This window comes from Lissotriton vulgaris, chromosome 11, assembly GCF_964263255.1.
Source record: "Lissotriton vulgaris chromosome 11, aLisVul1.2, whole genome shotgun sequence".
NCBI lineage: Eukaryota > Metazoa > Chordata > Amphibia > Caudata > Salamandridae > Lissotriton > Lissotriton vulgaris.
The window spans coordinates 940,793,981-940,818,267 of NC_141699.1; the positions used below are offsets into that span (position 1 = coordinate 940,793,981).

Below are 24,287 nucleotides of genomic sequence, written 5' to 3' on the forward strand. Positions count from 1 at the left end.
ATGGTTATGTCTGTCTCCATATTAGAGCGCACGTCACAAACACCATCTCAACAGCCTTTAGGGCTACTGACAATTGGTGCTAACTGATTGTGGTTGAATGGGCACAGCTTGTTTTTCTTGGGATAGGGCCTCTTTGATGGAAATATCAGTAATTCCCACATAACTAAGGTCCTTTAATCCCATCTGCATGACTGTTTTGAAGAGAATCTATATGTTGTGTAAGTTATATCCTGTGTGAGGAAATTTTCATTGAAGCCCCTGTTACACTGCTTTTGCTTTAGAAGATCAGAATGACATCCATTTTGCTTCTCATGTCAAAACGGATTTTATTGTATCTTATTGTAATTGCATTTGTATAGCGCTTACTACCCCTTACGAGGCGTCGAAGTGCCTTTTTAGGCGAGTAGCACGCTACTCCGGGACCCACAGAGGATTAGTGTTGAATTAGTATAGTGAAACATGCAAGTAAATTTTAAGTGGTGGATAGGTTAGTCAGTTATTTGGATTCGGAAGGATAGCAGAAGGATGGAAAAGGAAAAAAGGTTATTATTTATTGTTACCCCTGATGGGGTGTTAAAACGCGCTACTCTGGAAACCCATAAAGGATTAGTGGTGAATTACTATGGTGAAATATGAAAGTAACTTGAGTGGTGGATATTAGTCAGTTATTTGGAGTGAGAAGTATAGCGGAGCGATATAAGGGGAAGAAAGGTTGGCATTCATATAGCTCCTGTTACCCCGATAGGTGTTGAATCACTTTTCTGGCGAGTAGCACGCTACTCCGGAACTCATAAAGGATTAGTGTTGAAAATTAGTATAGTGAAATATGAAGTAATTTACGTGGTAGTAGCCTTTATGAGCAGGTTGGGTAAATTACTTATCCTTATCCTTTACCGCCTCTCTAAATCAATGACCTGGCTACAAGCTTGTTTACTGCTTGACAGCACTGTTAAATGTTCTGTCCAACACAGCAATTCTTGTTTTAGGTGTTGGCTGGTGCCTGCTTCAGAACACATTGTATTTCCATTTGTCGCCCCCCTTTGTAGTGCTGGGATTTGCTTTGAAATTGAGGATCTTTGTACAGGATGCCAGGCTTTTTTCTTTCTAATAAGCAACCCTCTAAATCGGTGTTGGACTTGGCCCTCTCTGCGGGGTCATCCCAAACGTTTTGCCTTCACCCTCCCATTTTATGAAGTAGTTTTTGTTGACTTTTAGGACTCTCTGCACTCTACCATTGCTAGCCTGTGCTAATATGCTTGTGGCCACTCCTTTAAACATGGCAAGAATAGCTTAAACCCAATTGGCACATTTAATTTACTTGTAAACTCCTAGTAAAGTGGTACTGCATGTACCCACGGTCTGTAAATTAAATGCTACTAGTGGGCCTGCAGCACTGACTGTGCAACACACTTCAGTAGCCCCTTTAAACATGTCTGAGACCTGCCATTGCATCTTGTGTGCAAAGTTTTAAACTGCCATTTCGACCAGGCAGAATAAACATTTTGCCAGGCCTAAAATCTGCTTTTTAATACTTATCACCCCTAGAGTAGGCCCTAAAGAGCTCATAGTGCAGTGTATTTAACATGTTTGACATATTCTTTTAACTTTTATATGTTCTGGTAGTGAAACACTGTTAAATACGTTTTTAGGTCTCGCCTGTCGATGCGCATGCGCATCGAGCAAGCCAGACTATGGGGGCTTATCCACTCTTTGTCCAACTTGCAAGGAATCGTGGCGATTCCTTGCAGTGCCCGTGACTTTTAAGCTCAATGCGCATGCGCATTGAGCTTAAAAGCGCGTGCACATGCCCCCAGCCGCCTGCCATGCCTACTCTCCCGCCCCCTCACTTCTTGATTGCACGGCCGCTAGGCCGTGCCTCCCCTACTCTCCTCCTCCTACTCTCCTCCCCTCGCCGTCTGTTCCCGCACTCCTCCCACACCCCCGCTCCGCCCCCTCCCCTGCCTGCCATGTCGCGTCGCATTTCTCCTCCCCCCTCCCCCAGCACGCGACGCCTTCCTCTTCTCCGCGGTGATTGCACAGCCCCTTGTGTTCATGGGTTGCTTTGCTTGTTAAGTTTCCTGCAGTGCTCCGACTTGTCGCATTACCCATGTGATGCCTCTTTTTCTTAACATATTCACCCACTGCTTGTGTTTTCTCCTGTTCTTTAACTGGTTGCGTCTTGGCCGTAGAATCACCTGATACCGAGCGCAGCTTCATGCTGAAGATTTTAAAAACATGATGAAAACCAAAATGTGAGTTAGAGTTTACTGTTTAAGTCGCTGATCGTGCCTGCTTGCGGGGCACCCTTTTGGAACGGGCGATAGAGCGCGCACAGATGAACTCTGGAGATGTCTCTTGCCCAGCAAATCGCGGCTAATATTGTGCTTCAATAGAGATTAAAAATTGTTGCGCACTGACGGAGCACAATCGCTACGAAAACACGGCTCATTTCCAGAGAAAAACACAAAGGGTGTGGGAAAGCGTAGTTAACGGTTTTGCACGCCAAAAAGGCACAGAAAACACACACGGGCATTCGCCGATTTATAAACTTTAGGCGACAGCATTTCTAGGAGGCGAGTCTTTTCCACATGTAGGGTTTCAAACAGGTTTGAAAGCTGCGCAGCTATTTTTAGCGCGCGCTCCGGCTCCCTTCACAGTTTGCCTTGTCTACTTTGCTTAGTCTCCGTGCTCGCTGTCAGACATCCTGACTCCAATTAATAAACCAGTGAAAGCAAAACTTTCTCAAAGTAACAGTGCGGCTGGAACATAAATTAGTTCCTTCGGCATCAGGCAGGCAGGCACACACCTCCTTTTATTCCGCTTTGCCCTATGTGCTACGAGCCACAATGAACTAGCTGTGGTCACTAGTTAGGGGTCACTCTCACCCCACACCCTCACCCCCTCACCCTCACCCCTCACCCCCTCACCCTCACCCCCTCACCCCCTCACCCCCCCACCCTCACCCCCTCACCCCCTCACCCTCCACCCTCACTCACCCTCAACCCCTCACCCTCACACCCTCAACCCTTCACCCTCAACCTCTCACTCACCCTCACTCACCCTCAACACCTCAGCCTCACCCTCACTCACCCTCACTCACCCTCACCCACCCTCAACCCCTCACACTCACTCACCCTCACCCTCACTCACCCTCAACTCCTCACCCTCACTCACCCTCACCCTCACCCTCACTCACCCTCACCCACACTCACCCTCCCTCAACCCCTCACCCTCACTCAGACTCAACCCCTCACCCTCACCCTCAAACCTTCACCCTCAACCCCTCACTCACCCTCACTCAGCCTCAACTACTCTCACTCACCCTCAACCCCTCACCCTAACTCACCCTCACCCTCACTCACCCTCAACACCTCACTCACCCTCACCCTCACCCTCACCCTCACTCACCCTCAACACCTCACCCTCAACCTCAACCCCTCACCCTCACTCACCCTCACCCTCACCCTCACTCACCCTCACCCTCACTCACCCTCACTCTCACTCACCCTCACTCTCACTCACCCTCAACCCCTCACCCTCACTCACCCTCAACCCCTCACCCTCACTCACCCTCACCCACCCTCACCCTCACCCTCACTCACCCTCAACCCCTCACCCTCACACAGTGCAATAGGTCTCAGACCATTTCAGTTAGAGCTTTAAGAAATGTTTATGGCTTTTTTTATTTGTAATTCTTTAGCATTGGCTACAGGAAACAAAAATGCTAAACATTTACAAAAAAAACCATAAACCATTCTAAAAGCACTAACTCTAATGGTGCGAGACCTATTGCATTTCCAATGCTTGTTTTGCTATGCAAGGCCTTCCTTTCCCATAGGTTAAGATTGGGTTAACTTATTGCATTTAATAAGTGATAGCTTTCTGAAAATGCCACTTTTGTTTGTTTAAATATTTGTATTGAGTTTATGTTTGGATGCAAACAAACATAGTGGAAACATCTGCAGATCACATTACACTCTATACATGCCATGTCACTAGTGAATCAGGTGCATTGGACACTTCAACAAATCAGCATCAAGAGAGTGTTTCAACTGTCAAGTATGGTTAATTGCTTACAATTAGACTTAAACATGACCTTGTGCCTATAGCTGATTCGTAGTGTGGGTTGTTTCTTCATGCTTAACACATGCACAATACATCCTAGTATGTGATTCCCCGGTGTTCTGCATTTCCTAGTTGTAGTATAAAACAAAATACACATTGCTGCATTCCAAACAGTTGCAGCTATCTACAGCTAGTATGTTCACTGGAGTTGCGAATTGTCAGTTCCCCCTTATTAAGAACTTTTGTAGTTTACACAAGGTCTGACTGGACGTTATGGAAATGTGCCTGCGGTGGTAACCTGAGTTGCTTCTTGTGCAGTGCATGTCATGCAGGCACTTTGTGTGTGCATCGGGTATAGCTTGTTCCGTAACTGTGGGGAAGGACTAATAATGAAACTGTGACAAAATAACATCTAACAGGCATGGGGTATGAACTGTGGGAGAGGCTGGCGCTTAAGAATACGGGTGACGGTAATATTGGAGCTGGTGACTGCGTTGCCGATATTGGCAGTCGCTGTTGGCTAGGCTGGGGGCATGCACATAGTTGCACTTGTATGGTAGGTTGTTGCCTTTCATCGGACCCCTACGTCCTACCCTCAGCCTGCGCATAACTATTCTGAAAATGCCACTTTCAGAAAGTACGCATTCTCTTGTCCCAACTATTTGTGCCCTGCAGCCTGTGTCATATGACTAGGTGTAGCTGGCAGTTGGTCTTTGCGTATTGCTCCTGGACAGTTAGACAAGGGGAATAGGTGTTGGCAGGATGAGGGAGGAGCTGACAACTACCACACTTTCAAATTACAATGCCTCTGCCTGAGCGCACTCACAAAGGGTTTGTCACTAGACTTTTCTATCCCCAGGCAAGCTGGGGCCAGCGCAGGAAATTCCAAATGCCTCTGGGGATGGAATCCTCCAGAACCTATTTCAAAGTGGAAACCAGGTATAAATATTCACCCCTCAGACCCATTTCTTCAGCACATCTCTGAAAGACTCCAAACGACTGCTGTGCTGCTATGCAAGAAGAACTGTTTTTCTTTTGCCCTGCTGCATGAGTGAAAGGGACTGGACCTGCAACTTGAGCCCAGAACCACCAGAGTGACTTCAAGGTCTTGTTGACTGGACTCCTGATCAGAGCCTCAGAAACAGAAAAGGCTCCAACTACCTTGAACCCAGCACCTGGTCTCTGTCGCTGTGAGTCCTCCCCCCGACCCCCCCCAAGGTTGCCATCCGAGTCCTGGACCTTTGAAAGTGGGCCGAAATGTGGTCTGCCAACTGATTCAGCACAACTCCTCTCTGTTTTCAAACTGCTGCATCGCGATGCATCCCCAACTCTGGACCTTGCATCACAGCCTTCTCTGAACGCATCCTCGGTGTAGGCCTTGGCATCGCACGCCCCTCATCGATGGAATACTCAACAACCATGCAGGACCCGCATCACAACCTTGCAACTTCACCTTGGATCTGCTGCAGTGCAGCGCATCCTCGATGCAGGGATCCCGCAGTGCATTGAAGTGTTGCATTTCATCCAAGTTAAGCCTGACTGCTTTTGTGCCATACTACTATAGGGTCAAACACAAGTTCGTTTGGGTTTACTTGTGTTTCATCTGGATAGGGATTGTGGTTTCTGCTTGAGAAGGGTTTCATTCCCCTCAACCCAATTTCCAACAATCAGTATTTACCAAATTGTGGGTTGGCACCTATTGCCGAGTCGCAAGCCAACTTTTTGTGGGTCGTAAAAAACCTGGTCTATGTGTAATATTTAAAGTGATTAGTAGTCCTGTTTTGCGCACCAGTGCAAAGTTGCTGAACAATGTCCTTTATGCCAGCTTTAAAACAAACCCTCAAAGTATTCCAAAGCATAACTTAGTGTGAACCTTCCGGTATTTGTTGATGCTGTTTTTTTTCTTCTTTTCACTTCACAAAGCCATTTCAACAGAAAATGTGCTCACTATACGTTGTCAGACATAATCATACCCCTTGTGTATGATGTTCACCCATAAATTGAGAAATATTGATGTTGCCTTACTTGACTTTGGATCAAAGATGACTTATGACCAGGACAAGGGCTTTGTTTTGATGTACCCAATGAGGCTAGGACCAAGATCAGGACTGCATAGAAACCCTGCTATGCTTTCTTCCCTGGAAGATAAGCAGCTGCTGTTTTTGCATTTGTCACCCCGAGTGGGATGGGTATGCTCAGACGTGAGTCCCATGCTCTCCAGACCACTGGAGTCAAGCTATCCCGGCTGAAGACGGCTGATAGCCATAAACCAGTCTTAGGCTGCTTGATTCCGGTCCAGGAAAGACATGGCTTGGCAGTTCGGGCTGGACAGTTCCCATGAGGCACAGGGTCAAGGCTGATTTGCATATGGCCATGTCTGAACTGGGGTGGTGTGGAGTGCAAAAAAAATATGGATTTAGGCCCAGATCTCAGTACTGGGGTGAATGTATGACATTGTTCTGCATTCTGTCTATCAACTGTTGTTTTAGTATTTGTCACCCCGAGTGGGATGGGTATGCTCAGACTTGAGTCCCATGCTCTCCACACCACTGGAGTCAAGCTATCCTGGCTGAAGACTGCTGATAGCCAGAAACCGGTCCTAGGATGCTTAATTCCAGTCCAAGAAAAACATGGCTTGGCAGTTCGGGCTGGACTGTTCCCATGAGGCACAGGGTTAAGCTGATTTGCATATGGCCATGTCTGAACTGGGGTGGTGTGGAGTGCAAAAAAATGATGGATTTAGGCCCAGATCTCTGTACTGGGGTGAATGTATGACATTGTTCTGCATTCTGTCCATCAACTGTTGTTTTTGCATCTGCCTGGCATGGAAATGCACTGCCCGGACTGGATAGAGGGTCGGACCAGAAGCTGCAAGGATATTTAGTTTAGTTGACTAGGACTGAACCTGCGGGGACAGTCTGCTCCTTAATCCAAGGGTCCAGACTGTGTCAGTCATCAAAGTCTTGCTCCTGTTTATGAGTAGTGCAGGTAACATTTCTCCCCACCCACAACCATCTCACTGAATCCAAGATTGCCCAATTGGAAATTGGAAATTGGTATTGGGGCTGGATGCAGCTATGTTTTTTAAAGTTTTTTTGTGAACCATAAGGACAACAGTTGGTTGAAATGGTTCCATAATCAAAACGACTAGCCTGAGCCAACAGCTTTGATTCCTAGGATGAAGAGGAACAACTGTGTGTTCTTCTATGGCTTAAAGGGAACAATACAGGTTCATAACCAATGCAGGATTGGTACAGGGTAATTTGGAGATTATGTAGGCTTAACATACTTACAGGCCTTGAATGCTCTCTGCAGGTCCTGTGCTGTCTTTGTATGCTGGAAGTCCTTGGCTCGGTCAGGCATCTTGGCTGCAATGCCTTTGTGGTTCCATATCAGCCAGTTTCGTTGAGACAACCTCCATGCAAGCAGCAGGCAACCAGATCTGGCTGTTTGTCCTCCAAATCAGTTAATTGCTACTTCCCATACCTTAAAGTGCAACTTTCTCTTTTCCCACCAGAAGGCATAACATTGGATCTTACAAGAGTGAGTCAGACCGCTTCTTTCACATCATTAGTACAAGTAAAAACGCAGGAGTCCTCGAACTATCATGAATATTTGTACCTTTGGCTTTTCAAGGAAGCGAAAAAAGGTAGAGAAATGGGACACCCACCTCCTGCACCCTCCAATTTTTATTATGTACTGTGGTCATCTTAAGTTCTCTATAGGGTGATTTGACAGAGATGGGTAATAACTTGTGTAATTCCTGCCTTTAACATAAATACTACACTAGTTCAGTCAGTGATGAACTACCTTACTCTGGATCTCTCATAAACGGCAGGATGCAAAATTCCAACTTGCCTGTTGCCCCACTGGGACAGCTAATAGATAGCAGCTGTTTCTGCTGTCCTACTGCACTTATGGGCAGGGTAGTGGTGTTTAACAATATTGTTGCTTGCAGAGCAGCCTCTAGAAATAACAGCTGCTGCTTCTTGATGCTCCACCATTTTGAAAGCGTGAGTGTCCAAGTGATGTCCAAGTGAATGGAAAGTGTGGTCAAAGGTTGGAAGGAGAGAGAAGTTGTTTTTGCAACCTACCTCAACTGCTTGTCTGTCTTTCTTCCTTTTCAGATGCTGAGCCCTCACATTTAAACTATGAGAATGTGCCAGGGTGATAGAGCAGCGGTGAGACGTGATTTAGGTGGATACCATGCAAAGTACAATTTGGAACTGAGAGTAATAGGAGCTCCGGCTTTATTTGAAAGTGGTTCTCTAAAGTGTGCCTTTGACAATAGTAGGGGTTTCTTCTGCCTCCACCCCTAGACTATGGAGGGACAAATAATTGGTGGAGGGTGATTAACGAGCCTTTTTCCCCGAATACCAGCTATGATGATCCTCAAAACTCCAGCTAAATGTACTTGAAAAGTGAATAGAAAGAGTAAACATATTTCATCCTCCATAACTGGAGTCCTTATCTTTCGTCTGAATATATGTGCTGTTTTGCGGCTTGCATAACGTAATGGGAAAACAAATTATAAAGGGATTTTATGTCTTAACATATTAAACCATACTTGACATTTATTTAATCTTCATTATCTTAAAAGTCGATAGCTAACCCAGTAGGACAAACAATCCACACTCATTTCATTTTGTCATTATTCATTAAAGAAAAAAACAGCCAATATTTAGTAGCAGCTAAATCTGAAGCGATTCGAAGTAAATGTTTCTTGTAAGAGTCTTATTAGTCTCTTCCATCACCTGTGATGTCTCGCCTACTCCTCCTTGGAAGTTTGCTTAAGCTCCGTGATGGTCCTGAAGAAGCATCACCATGGGGTTGATTCTGGAGTTTGACCTGGCCATTCAACAATTTGGATTTTTGCCCTTTTTAGCCATGCAGTCATATGTTTACTGGTGTGTTTCAAATCATTGGTCTGCTGCAGGAGCCACCGTTTGCTTCATATGGAGCAAAATAGATGGTCTATTTTCCTTCAGACTGCGCTGCTGTAGACGGGCTTTTGTGATTGTGAGTTGTCCTGGTTTTGCAGCGGCAGAGCTGGCCCAAATCATTACCACTTCAGTGCTATATTTAACAGTTGGTGAGAGGCTTTTGTAATCCAGGGTTTGATGTTGCCAAACTTGCTGTCTTTACTGCCAGACAACTCCACTTTGTTCTTATCTGTCTAGAGCAATTTTTTTCAGAAGTCTTGTGGTTCATGCAGGTGTTGTTTTGTAGTCTTCAGACATACAGTAATGTCTTTTTTGGCTTCCCTTCCATGAAGTCCTACGTTTTCGGTCTTTTCTTAATATTAGAATCGAGAACTTTAAAAATTACCCTTTTTTTACTGAGGCTTGAGGTTCCCTGCACATAGTTTTGGGGCTCTTGTGTTGTCTAGGAGCATTATACTGTCCGATCTTTGGGTGAATTTCCTTGGAACTCAGTCCTGCCTGGGTATATTGGCAACTACCGGGATCTTGCTTCCATTGTAAATAATATCCATCATTGTGGAATGATGGACTTCAGATTGTTTGGAATAGCTTTATAACCCTTCCCAGAATGACGAGCAGCAGCCATTCCTTCTTGGAGACATTCACAGATCTTTAGTTCTAGCTAGGCAGGATGCGTTACGGGAATGCTCAGACCTAACTGGCCTGAGCCAGAGGTAGGACTTTGTATACAGGTAGCGGCACATTGTTATGATCAACTGCATTTCGTTATCCGCCCCGGATGCTCATTCCCTTCCTGACTGATAAGGAAGGAGTGAGAGTAAACTTAGCGTTTTACACATGGCTTCCACATTTTTATTTTTATTTTTAATAGACTGTGACAAAGTTACATTTCTTGGGTTTGTCTCAGGAGGTTAGATGTATTAGTAATTAGTACCTGGTGAGGTCTAAATGATCTTCATATATATGTATTAACGCGCAAACCCCCCAAAACGTAAGGGAGTGCATTTATTTCTCCATTTCTGTTCATGAATGGGGATATAATTAATGTGGGAAAAGTGTCCAATTTTGAGTCATGTTAATTGCAGAATAAGATGGAAGTTGTCCACAGATTTTCTTTGTCCTAGTGGTTTTCACATGCCTGGAATTCGACTGCCACGACGGAAGCCTTATAACCCCTCTGAGAGAGTTAAGAGATTCGAAATTGTCTGAACAGAACAGCTGAAACCAAATGGCTGCTGCGGTGCCCTCTCTGGATTTGCATGACTGATTGATTGACACCAGTGTGAACAAAAACTTTAGGAGAAAGTCATCTCTGCTAACAAGGAGTTTACAGCCCAGTAAACATGAATTGAGCCCCCCATAACTGCTTTTGTATGATGAGAAGGTGGAGGACGTTTCTGAAGAACTAACTTCATCTGGTGGTGAACTTGCACGTCTTCTCAACTTGCTCCTTTCGGTCTGTGACTCTGTGGCGTACAGGAATGTTACTTACGTCTGTTTTACACCCATTTGGGAACTTTGTTGGAGTCTGTTAGATTGACTGACTGCATTTTGCTCTTTCACAAGGAGGACGTCCACACACAAGGTAGTTCTCTTCAGTGCCAGTCTGGTGTTTTTACTTTCTTACTTTTGTGTTGCCTTTGTGTTTAGAGTCTGATTTTAATAGTATGCCACTTTCTGCCAGCTCTTCCATGTTGAGCACATTTCACCTCCAGGTACTGTCTCCTGCTAATGGTTTTTCTAAATTACTTTTGTAGTGCCCTTTATTTCTGACTGCTTCTATTTCACAGTATGCCAAATTGTGTCCATTTGAACCTGTTCTTTATGAAGTTGTCATTTTTAGGTCTCGCCTAGGCAGCTCTTGCAGGAGGTGTCCTTTAGAAATCGGTCATCTCCTTTTAAAGGACACTTGTGTTTGTGGTGGCATCCACCTTGCTGGAGCGAGCAGCAGCGCGCCGACCATCTGTTTTTAATTAGCATAGCTGCGCGCTGCTGCATCTGCTAGGGTCAAGCCAGCTTTAAAAAAAAAAACCCTTTTAGAGTGCGCGGGCGCACCACTCCCGGACTTGTTTTAGTTGCTTTCCGCCTGTCGCTGCTTTTTTTTTTTTTTTCTTTTTGCTTCCCCCTTCAGCTTTACATTATAAGCTCTCCCCCCCACCCTCAGGGCACAAACAGCATTTCCCTTCCTCTGACGCCAATGTCCCGGCTGGAGACTGAACTATGCCTCTGCAGTGCCATGTGTGCTTGTTCAAAACAGCAACCGTTGTGTAGTTTACAGTGGCACCCAGTCACCCCCATGGTATTGCAGGCTTTACAAGGGGCAGGTTACCAACACACGGAAAAAAAATCCCTTTGTTAGGCACGGGAGATGATTGATATGCCCAGGATCACAGGATGTTGAACGGACTCCGAGGTCGAACTTGGATTCCCAGCTATAAGTTTGCAGCACATCTCCTGCAATTCAACCTAAATATTAAGGCATCATGGCAATATGCGGCACAGCGGAGGCACGGGCAAAACTTAATTATTTGTCATTCCTTACTAGGCATATGAGAAAACCAACAAGAATATGGACGGAGCGCTGAGCTTAACAGACACTCACCCGAGCATTCTTGGCCCCCCTCGTGTCTGCCCGGGGCATTGCGGTGTGGACAGAGAGCCAGGCACATCCACTGAAATACTTTGCAGTGCGCACTCGCCCCAGTTTCCAACAATGTCGCATCTGCCGCTGCAGAGGGGAAAGCTCTATGTCTGCGGCTCAGCATCTGATTCCGGTGCTGCTTAAAGTGTGTATTCTCTTTCTATTCTAAAATCAATGGTACCACTGCCGCCTACACAAGGGGTTGTTGTGTTTGTGCCATCTCCCACCAGCTGCTTAAACTAATTTGCATTTAAGGACAAGGAATTGGGAACATTCCTCCCCCTTCCAAACTCTTTAAGTTGCTTGCCCACACCCTAGAAAACACGCAACATTACTTAAATCAGCACATGCAGCTTTTATTTTGTTTGCAGCTTTTATTTTGTTATCAGGTTCATTTTACTTTATGCTGCAACATTCCTCACTCCTGTTCCTATGCTACATTTATACATTCACACGCTCTCACTTGCAGCCCTGGTGGAGACGGTGAAGACTGCTTGTTGTCAATGACATGGAAAGGTGTTATTTCTGTGGCGCCATCTCCTGTTGTCTTGTTTTATTTCCTTTCTGACCGCATCTCCTATCCCCTTCTTTCATTTCCTTCTGCTTTTTACTTTTTACCCATTCCTTTTCATGCACATCCGTCTTCGAGAAACCACCTCTTCACTATTCCAGGAAATGTGCACTTCCGTCCCTGACCTCTTTCGAGTCTTTATTGCGATTCTGCAGTCAATGCTTGCCGTAAAGTTCCCTTTATAGTGTGGTACAAACATGATTGCCATAGAGGGGCTGCAGTTTGCACTGTTGTTGACATTGTTGTATGTTTTTGTTTTTCTTGGGTGGTTAGACGAGAAGGTACAGTACTGTTCAGACACATGCTCTGGTTTCCTTTCAGTTCACCTTTATTTGATCAAATATAGCTGTAGTCGAGATATAGTGTGTCCCTCGTACATTCATGCACTGCTGCCTTTGTCCTTGCTGGACTTAGAGTGACTACGTCCCTACCTACAATTCTCGGAGTTCCTTATTTGACCTTCCTCTCTTCACTCTACTTCCCTACATCTCGCATCTCATTTCTCCCTTTCAGTCTCAGCAATTAGTCCCCGTTCCGGTCTGTCTCCCATTTTCACATTTTTCATTCCATTGCTTCTCTTTTCAACTTCTCCATCATCTTATTTATTTCTGCGTATAGCTAAGCTTCATACTATCTATTGAATTCTCTTTCGTATCACCTCTTATTTCTCCTATTTTCTTTCCCCATCTCCTGTTGCCTTGTTTTATTTCCTTTCTGGCTCGCATCTCCTATCCCCATCTTTCATTTCCTTCTGCTTTCTACTTTTTACCCTTTCCTTTTCATTCTTCAATTTCCTCTGTCTTCTCCCTTTCTCCCTCTTGCACTCCTTTGTTCTTCAGACTACTACCTCCTATCATTCAACTAACAATCATTCACTTTCTCTCTGCCTTCCTGAATAGAGTTCTCCATCTCTTTCTCCATACTACACCCCTTCTTCTTCATATATCCTTCTTCTGTGTATCTGTATTTTGATTGTTTTTTCATTGCTTCAGTTTTTGCTGGCTTTTTTCCTTTTCTCTACTGTACAATCTGTCCTTATAATTTCTATTGCTTTTTTATGCTTCCTCTTTGTGTCATGTTGAGCTTTTTTCTTACCCTATTTCACCTTTCTTCTCTATCACATCTCTAGCACTTAGTCTCTTTTTTCACCTTTTGACCGCTATCCTTTCTCCTGTATTCACTATACTGCCTTTTCTTGCCTGCTTTCTCCCACTTGCTTTTCTCTCACCAGACCACTGGGGGCATCAACACGATGAATGAAGTGTTCAAGGACTACAAGGAGGTTGGCATCTGGGTGCTTCTAGCTCAGTGCAATGCTTCTGTCTTGGAGTCACTGCGCCGTGGAGAGTACTTCAGCAAAGGGGAGGACAATCGGTCCTTCCACAGTGTAAGGCAGGCAGTGAGTTTTGCCCTTAAGGAGCACCAAAAGAGTGATTACCTAATTTAGCAAGGAGAATGCTAGCTCTGTCCATAATGTGCTGCAGGGCTAAAAACGTATGTGGTCCCAAAGGCGGGACCTATTGGCTATGCCAAGGCTCGTTTTGTTAGTATGTTCGGATTTATATTTGCACTCCCTTATAATATTGTAGTATGTATTTTAATTGAGGACTACATTTATATTTGTAAACCAATCTGTATATCATGCTTTGTATGGCTTTCCCGAGTGGTTTTAGTGCTCTTATGTCAATAGACATTTAAGTATTGTATTTCAGATTTCAATATACTTTATTCGACTGACATAGCCATAAAAGGCAACGCCGTAAAAACCTACAGTTCAAATGCGAGCAGTACAAACAATGCATCAATAAGATCGGACAAAATCACTATAAAGACCTATGAAAATATACGTTTAGTATATGAACGGCGCAACAATACATCCATAGTGCAAAGATGTGATTAACGCAGGCCAGCACTAACCATTACCCAAGAACCTTAAGCCTCTCCTAATTCTCAAGGAGTAGAAGTGACTATTACTTGTTTATTTAGACCATAGTCTATATACAATTTTATAAAAACGTCCATAAATGTATTCTAAAATCCGGACATATAAAAATAATTAAATAGAAGTGGAATACATATTTCTGCATATATTCCACACATTCAGGGGACATTAAGTAATGAAAAATAAAAATCTTGTTCCAACCCTTTGGGCCCTTTCGGGTTATATTAACAACTCTTTCAATCACTCCTGTATTGCAATTAAAACTCTTTCTATTGCATATACAACATTTAAAAATCTCATATTTATCAACAGGCTGAGGGCTTGATCCTTTATTAATAATCTTATAGGCAATAGAAAGAGGTTTTAAAAACTTGTCCAGTTCATCTAGGGACCATAAACAATCTAGTAAAATATGAGGTCCACTACATTTTACTTTCAGTCCACATGTGCACAAGCCCTGTTCATTTCTCATTGTAACTTTATCTTCATATCTGCATAACATGGATTAAGTCCAACCCTGAATTTCAGTACATCATTCCTAAGCTATGAGTTTGGCAGGGACTCGATTATAAGGGAATGTATCATATTTGTTCCAGCATTTTACCAAGAACTCTGTGGACAGTTTACTCCAGAGGTAGAGCAAATCCTCCTCTCTAGCACTTTTTTAGGTCTCGCACCTGCGAACGCATCGCGAAGCGATCATAGCTGCGAGGCTTATTGTGATCAGTTCTGCTTACAAGGAGCAAAGGGAGACAAGAGATGGGCTCGTGCGGAAATGGATCAGGTCGCACACGCGTTCTCCATCTCCTGTCTCCCTTTGCTCTTTCTCTGCAGACACACACGCACGCACACACACACACACATAGATAACCCCCCCGTCGCGCACACACACACACACAAGCACACGCCCCCCCCCCCCAAGCAAGCTCTGAACACACTCATTACCTGGCATACGCGGGGACACACGAGCACACGCCACCCCCCCCCCCCCCCCCCAAGCAAGTTCTGAACACACACTCATTACCTGGCATACGCGGGGACACACGAACACGAGCACAAGCCGCTTCCGCCCCCAAGCAAGTTCTGAACACACGCACATTACCTGGCATACGCGGGGCTGGGAGCCCCGCACTTGCATCAAAAGCCTCATCTGAGGCCATTTCTGACCCAGGGCTTCTTCTGCAGACACAGCGGGGCTCTCCCCTTAGGCATGGGAGTGGAGTGGTGTGGCTCACTGGTTAGAGGCGGTAGACCCGGAAGCAGAGAACGGCCCGGGACCAGGGTTCAATTCCCGACGCAGCAGGGTCGTGGACCAGGGTCAGCGGACTCAATAATTCTCGCCTCGGTGCCTACTCTAACCAGGGATCACACTCGGCAACACTGAGCATTAGCTTGCCTCATCTCTACAACGGCCCCTCACATTCGCCGGGGATGCCTGGTTTCACCTTGGAGATACCCAGTAGGGACCATCTCACAGGGATAGCTAGGACGGGTTCCCCAGCGGTCTACAGCGCCACGACGCCTCAGGGTAGTAGTGCGCTTTACAAGACACATACATTACATTACATTACATTACATGGGAGCCCCGCAGTGGTATCCGCTGGTCTTCACCCGGGCCCCCTCCTGGGACCCGAGACTTCCGCTTTGGCGGGCTCGCTCCTCACAACGAAAGTGGAATGGCGCGCATGCGCGGACAGCCCCCGCCCTCCCAGGTCTCCTCACAACTGTCCCGGTGCGTGTTGGTTCCTGGAAGAGCACAGTGGTGAGTAGCGTGCTATGGGCGCGATCACTTGTTTTTGTGTGTATTCCCTCTCTGTTTGCTTCCCAATGCTCTCTACCCTACCCATTTGCTCATCCTTTGCCCTCTATCTACCAGCGCGTTCTCCCCTCTTATTGCAACCATTGTTGATGTTTTCTCTGCAAACCTTCATTGAGACGGGACATCGAGTTCAAAGGAGGAATTGCATAGTGACAATGTTCTAATTACTCTCTCCATTGCCTTTCAGTTTATGTAGTAATGTAATGGCAACATGACTACTAGAGGTTTGTCTTGTATTTAGAAGAGCTTGCCAGGCGGCCACTGTGTAAGTGGATAGAGTTGTATTGAGAGACGGACTGCTTAGGTTTTCTGAATAATTTCTAGTTGTTACTGTGACTGTGTAAGAGATTTCATACACACGCCTATGCAGCCAGCTCTGAGCTCGACACATTTGAGCTTTTTTTTTTTATTGAGGCTCTGTTTGCCTAGACTTACAGCTTCAGTATCTGAAAGGGGTTTAGACTCCAGTTGTGCTGTGCAAAGCCTCTTCACCAACCTATGGGTTCAGAAGGTCCATTGTTCAGGGTCTAAGGATGCATTTAAGTCAAGTCTAGACTTTAAAGTAAATAGTCGCTGCTGTGGAGTTAGAGGGGTTTTTAGTAAAGTCTGATATTATTCAGCGTATTGCTGCTGTTTCATTATTAGCTGCATCAAGATGACCCACTTGAAAAGATCTGTTTTGTGGGGTTCAACTTGTGTGTGCATATTCGTTTTTCTTATTTTGATACAGGTAGAGAAGTCTCTGCTGGCTTCAGTTTGGTACAGTAGACTTTTAATTTTGTTTCCAATGTCAACTAGACAGGCTAATACCGGACCTTTTGGATTTTACTAAAATTATATGTATAATATACTTAATGACTCTTTTTGGCTGTTCTTCTTTGATAGCGTCAGTCCAGTTTTTTTTCCAGCCCCACAGCACAGAACATGGGAAACTTGGTCAGCCCCTTTCATCCTTTGGCTAACTTTACTGTGAGTCATGACATTTGTCGAATTCACAGGGAGAAAGGACACCCACACACAAAATGTTCTTTAAATGCCAATTCTGCGTCTGCAATGTGTACTGTTTGAGACCCCAAAAATATTTGCCTTTAGATAGACGTGTTTTTTTTTTTTTTAGATTGACAACGGTCTGGCAGCTTTTCCAACAATAAAGTTTTTCAAAAATCATGAAAAACCAAATGCATTGACCAAGCCAAAAGTCTGCCTTGCTAGCTCCAAGCCTAATTACTGTGCAGTGATTGTTTTTTATTAAACAAAAGGGGGTGGTGATGGACGGAGCATCTGAACCAATCAAACACTCACACCCAGTCAACAGATCTGGATTTAGTCCATCATCGTTCTTTAGCCCACTCTGCCACCCCAGTTCAGACATGGCCATTTACAAATCAGTCTGACCCTGTGCCTCATGGGAACAGTCCAGCCCGAACTGCCAAGCCATGCCTTCCCTGGACCGGATTCAAGCTTCCTAGGACCGGTTTCTGGCATTCCAGCCGTCTTCAGCCAGGCTTTCTTGAATCGAGTGGCAAAGTGAGCAAGGGACTCACGTCTGAGCATACCTTGCCAACATATGGCGAGCAAAGCGTTCTTACTGGCCACGCCCCTCAGAAGCACTTTCACTGCTATGGAGGCAATGGGCTTAAGGCCCCGTCCTCTCCACATTAACTCCTCTCACACGATGAGTTTCGTTTGGATGTTGGCAGGTCTGGTACTAGCACTCCTTTTTAGGTCAATCCTGCATGTGCTGCTCTGCGTGGTATGCTGTATTCAGGTAGGGACTTGAAGGTCTGCCCACTCTCCGCTAATATTTTTTATTGGCTTGTGTCATTGTCCACTGTAAACTGTGGCTTTTCATCGGTCAATAGGCTTAGTAGTCCCTCCTTAGTGCCACCTTGTCGGTTTGTATGTCTATCTATCTATTATCTGTTTTGTCGATCTATACAACCATATCCATCTAGGTTTAGTATTGCCAAGGCTAGACTACGGTAGTTCCACGCCCTGCGGTCTCCCCAAGCAAAGCTTGGTTCCACTTACGGCTTCCATTAATGCCTCAGCCAGATTGATTACTTGTACAAAAAGAAATGATCACATATACCCAGCCTTAAAATCCCTAAACTGGCTACTTTACGAAGCTAGAATACAATTAAAGATCACTTGCTTGACTCACAAAGCACTGCACTTCAAGACCCCCATCTATCTGGATCACAAATTAGAATTATCAGGGGGAGGCCGTTTGGCTCGAAGTGCAAACTCACTGCTCCTGAAACCTCAAGTCTTCAACAAAAACAGAACAAGTAACAGAGCATTCTCGGCAATGGCTCGAAGGTTTGGAATTGCCTTCCAAAGGAAGTCTGTCGAATCCCATCCTCCGCTTCCTTCAAAAAAGGAGTGGAAAAAATCCTAATGCTGAAGTTCCTGCCCTAAAGTCCTTGGTTCAGCTGCTTCAATACTGCCCTCTTCCCTGATGCTATGTCTGTCGATTACACAGTTATACTCTGGGATTAACAGTGTGAGCAGGCCACTGCACATCTTTGTATGTTATTTATGGAATGTTTCTCTCCCATTACCTGATCGTTGTCTTTTACATTTGTGTAATCCGGTGATTAATAGTGTTGGCAGGCTTTGATCTTACTGGTACTGTGTACATTGCCTATTCTTCTCTATTATTGGATCTGTCCGGTCTTGTTTTTAAATGCTCTGAATCGTGCTATTATCATGCTCTTGTCTTGAACCTATTTGTAACAATTGCGCTTGTTCCACTTTGGTATGCTACCTACCACAACTGTGAAGTGCTCTGATACCCTCCTGGGTCTTGTTCGCACTATACAAAACTTTGTAAATAAATAAATCTATTCAACCCATTTTATCTAACTATGCAACCATATTTATCCATCTATACAACCTTATTTAAATATATATTCAACCCTATCTACCTATACAACACTATCTACCTACCTACGCAAATCCTATTGATTTGTCTATACAACCCTATCTATGTCACCCCATCTATTTATATATGCCGCCCTATCTTTCATTTTGTCTATCCTATCTATACAACCCTATCTACTGTACAAACACATCTATACATCCAACTTTCTACAAAAGTATCTACCTAACTATGCAACTCTATCAACCTTTACAAATCTGTCTTTACAAGCTTCTCTATTTGTAAAAAATGTTTACAAAAAGATTACAAAAAAGCAGTAGCTAAGGCAAGAGGCTGGCAGCCAATGCCAGACTGATTGACTTTTTTAGGTCTGGTGTTAGCGAAGACCTTTTGGTTTTTACCAAAATGATATGTATAACATAGTTACTTATAGGGGATTTCAGCTTGCCTTAATCCATTAATCTGTTGTTGTCAATCACTTTTTTCATCCAGCTACTACAGCATGCATCATGTGGCAATGGGTCAGCACACTTTAACCTATGGCTGACTTCTCTTGAGTTACAGCACGCTGCCTTTCATGAGGAGCACATCCACAACCAAAAGTAGCCCCCTTCTGTGTCAGGGTTTACTATATTCATCTGCATTTTGTTTGGAACCCCAAAACTGTTTTTGCTGTTAGCTTATCGTGATTTTAAGATTAATGCTATCCTTACCAAATTAAACCAAAATATAAGTTCCATAGAGGTTTGCACTACCCATAACAGAACAAAACAAGAGTTGCCAAAGATTTGCCGATGTTTGGTCAGCCCTGCTCATAAAACATGCTACATTGACTTAAGAAATCCAGCCCAGAATCACAAAATGATCTTGCTTGGCTAACCTATCAAAAGGAAAAAAAAATGAACTGTCGCAACTTTCTCTGCTGCAACTCTACTTATCAGCAGGGTGACCACTTGGCATGGAGACATATTCATGGTAGGAGTGTAAAAATGTTCAGGACAAAGGGTCAAAATTCGGGCTAAATGGTCAATTTTATGGAAACCTCACAAAACAATGTTGGTTGGCTAATGTAAGTAGAAGAAAAACCAGAACTTGAGCAGCTTTCTCTGCTGCAACTCTCTGCTTACCAGCAGTGTGACCACATGGCATAGAGACACATTTAGGGCAGTACTGTAAAAATATTAAGGACAAAGCGTCAAAATTAAGAACATTTCAGTTCAAAAGGTCAATTCTATGGACACATCCTTGAAGCAGCCATAGCCTGCTACTTTATCAATGCATTTATTTTTTATTTTGTATATTGCATTATTTATTCACTGTGCTCTGCATGAGATTGCCTCGAAGTACGCTACATTCAGAAGGCGCACTATGTCCTTATTCAATAGTAAATTGATGCCCTTGAGTACAGTGTCAAGGGCATCACCCCTCCCCAAACCTACCCAATCTTTCTTGAAGAGAAAGCAACAGCACAATTTTCATTATTTCTAAACGTTTTAAAATAATAAATCCAGCATTTGTAAAGTGCACAGCTACCCGGAGGCATCCCGGCGCTGGGGCCGTTAAGCGAGCTATTGCCCAGAGTCACATAGTGCTGAGCAGACCCCTGCCACTGGAGCCGGGGATCGAACCGTGAGCCGCAGCGTCCTGTGTCAGTCACCCTGGCCGCAGCGCCACACCTCTTCTAAAACCCATGGCAAACAATCTAGTAAACATTAAGGGAAGTAAAAGTAGTGACTTTTTCACCTTCTAGTTCAGACAAGTTGATAAAAAAACTTCTGTCTCACCTCACTCTCCACTAGACCGCAGTTTCACACTTAATTTCAGGAAGTGTGGTACCCACAAGTTGTCTGTGGTCTCACAGCACCAAGAAGTCGTGGAAGCTGTATTAGAGTGCTCGTCCAGGACATTTAGCTGAGAACTGGGAACCTGTACCACCAGACAACACGAATTAAAGAGCAGGATGCATTCTAGCTTAGGTGGGAGATCCACAGCAACTTATTTAAAGGGTCATTGCTAAGTATCAGACTAATAAGGAAGATAAAAACAAGGCAGAACAATTCCTAAAATCAGACAAGATACTACCTCCATGAGTATCGGAAAGTATTTTGCGCATAGAGAATAGTCTCAGCAGAGAGGCGAGCAACAGAATTGGCACTGTCAAGTGGTGGTATATGCAGCACCCAACCCCCCTGCCAAATTTGGCGGTGCACCAGTCCATTGGTAGTGATTGTAGAGAGTGGGCTGGTGCTGGGCCCCTTGGAAGTTTGGCCCTCATCTGTCCATGACATAAAATGGCTCTGCATTCGACCCAAGGCCGACCAGTGGTCTGGCTCATCCCTAAGAGTCAAACAACATGCAGAACCTTAAAAATATTTGAGATGCATATTACACAACAAACAAAATACAGGCACATGAGAGAGACTTTAAAAGGTAGAAAGTATTTATGTAACAAATGGAAGAGTTTCAATTTAGTACATTAGATTACAACATTGTAGTGACATTTGTTGTAGTGAAAGTTTCTAAACATGAACTTCACAATAATTATTAATCCTCCCTCCTGACAAAGCGATGAGTGAACAAATGTGAACCAATTGTCTGGTGTCCGTTTTAGCATGGTCAGTTTGTTTTTATGGGTGGTGGAATATTTCATACTTTTAAGGGATATACGAGTAAGGTTTTTGTACAGGATCCATCTTGACCAGAATTACTTGAAAGTGCTCTCAAATGTCACCATCAAGTAAAATAGCTTGATTTGACGAAGATCATACAATTTAGCCATGTGGCAAAGGCGGCGTTTGAAATTGGGTTTTCTTGACACACATAGTGCAGTTACGCCACTGGCTAGATTAATTAATTTTTTTCAATCCCCCACTTTCTCACCAGAGGATGGTGTTTTATTACAATACTGTCAGATGAATAGTACACGGTGTTGGTTATATATAGATCACAGGTTATTTTGACACAATATTTAAAACAAAGGTATACAGTGAAGGTGAATTTTGACACAATATTTAAAACAAAGGTATACAGTGAAGGTGAGGGGGTGCAGAATATCATATTCTAATATTGCTGGCTTTCTCAGACCTTAATTAGATATTCAGCGCAGTGAACAAAGTTTATTCAAAACAAATATATGGATACATCATCCTGAGTACATTGGGGAGGGGTTCAGTGAGTGTGGAGGTGAAATCTAAGGCATGGCTAAAAGAACAACATATTCTGTAACTGTTTTGTTGATCTTTCACCATCAGGTAACTGCGTATAACATAGTGCTGACCTGAATGGAAAATAATTGCAAGTTAAACTATTTAGTGTGAAAAACACTATTTTATGTTTAAAAAAAACTTCTGTTAGTTAATGTGATCACTGCAGATGTATTTGTGTATAGATATAAATAGAATTGAGTCCTGTTTGGTACAGCACAGAATAGTGACATGTATTTTTAGTGCCAGGAGGTCCATACCGTCACAGAAAACATTTGTCCTAGTGCAAAGGCTAAATTTAGGGACAAATGCTATCTGTTGAAACCTCCAACATGAAGAACGAACAGTTTATGTAAAGGATGGGTGGCTATTCTGCTTACCGGGAGGGGTGGGGGTCCTAGAGAACCACTGAGGTAAGGCATTGCATAGGAATTTCCCCAGTGACCAAAATACATAATGATTGAGTGGTATGGACTAATGAATATTCGCAGAAAAAGTAATGTACAAGGGTAGGAAGTTGCCCTTGATATTTACAAAAAGTCTGGGAACATTGGAAAACGTACTATTTATTTTAGTTAGAGGACATAATGTGAAGAGAGAAATCTGTTTAAGAAGGGTGTGGGGAGATTTTGAACCGGTGTGAAATATGCTGCAGAGATCTTTTTACTTCTTTTTGATTTTGAAACGCATGTTATTGTATCCTGATGCACTAGATTTTATTTTCGTTTACAAAAATAAATGAAATATGTCATGTAAAAGAATTTGGAGGGTTTATTGGCCCGATGAAATCACAAGAAGCCAAATTATCCAAAGTAGTTTTTCAGAGCACGGTCAAAGCCTAATACATTAGTAGAAGTCTCTGATGTTTGATGGTGCATGCACAGTTATCTTCTTTTTTCTCCATGTAAAGTTGACATTTATTTTTTGGCTTATTTGTATATATTCGCTTTTATTTGAAGGGAATAATCGAATTGGAACCCTATAGAATTATGTGATAAACAATACTTTTTTGAAGAGAATCCTACCTCTTTTAGTCCTCGATAAGGATATTGTTGTGCTGGCCAACAAAAAGTAGGGTTTTGCCAATAAAATTAGTCATAAGGTATCAGAATTCATGTTTTTGCACACAAACTGTAAAAAGTCAGCACAAATAGATGTGTGTGTGTGCCTAACCCTACAATGATGGAACTTTAGTCTTCAGCATTCTCTGAGAGATTTAGCATGTATTTATTTAAAAAGCATGAATGTCTAGTGAGAGAGTACAGACTGTATATGAACAGCTCTTCATACATACTGTATTAAGTCTTTTTTTATTACTCCTAGATTTCGGAAGTAGATTTTCAAGACTCTGTGCTTGTATTGGGATTCTCTGAAGAACTGAACAAATTGCTTCTTCAGCTTTACCTTGATAACAGAAAAGAGATCAGAACCATTCTTAATGAACTGGCCCCGGATCTTCCACATTACCACAACATGGAATGGAGGCTAGATGTTCAGGTATTGTCTGTAATTATCTAATGTTTGGCAGCAACCAACTAAAGTTGCAATACTATTTTTGGATAGCATCACCAGCTGTATAAAGCATGATACAAGTAATGATCATTGTACAGATGGTCCTAGCAAGAAAATAGGAACCTGTATCATGTCATCCATTCCAGCTGCTTCCTAATCAGTGAACTTATATTGTGGTTTAATTTGGTCAGGAATGAAAAAATACTCTAACGTTTTAATTCTAATACCATTGTCTTTTGTAGACCAGACTGTCAAAAGGTAGTTCATATGGATGTGTCCGCATCAAATCTTATATTTCAGAAACAAAGTAGCCATTCGCATATGACCATGTATTTTCCATATTAACCCAAAGAATCATATATTCAGGCTCAATGTATCATTTATTATAAAGTGCATATTCAGGCTCAATGTATCATTTGATGAAAACCAAAAGAATGAGGGTAGAGGCTATTCAAGACCGCACTCAACAAATGAACAATGTGTTGAAGTATCGGATAGTGCAAGAAACCAAGGAGCACTCCCCTCTATGCTCCTTTAATAGGAACAAGTCCTTCAATAATATTCAATGCAAAAAGGTTCAGCACTATACAGTATAATATAAACGTGCCACATCAAAGTTCAAAAACAGCACACAAAAAAACATCAGAATCCAAGATGTGTGTTTCTTGAAGTGGTTTCTCTTTGTTTTCCCAAGAACAAATGATCAA

At 43.4% G+C, this 24,287-nt stretch overlaps 1 protein-coding gene across 1 annotated transcript in view; it reads left to right on the forward strand.

Annotated features, from left to right (window-relative positions):
• COMMD2 (COMM domain containing 2) overlaps positions 1 to 24,287 on the forward strand; it is a 64,173-nt gene that overhangs the window by 21,121 nt on the left and 18,765 nt on the right. The window contains exon 4 of the mRNA XM_086944087.1: positions 23,392 to 23,565. Coding sequence (XP_086800213.1) covers positions 23,392 to 23,565 — 174 coding nt within the window. The remainder of the gene's footprint in view (positions 1 to 23,391; positions 23,566 to 24,287) is intronic.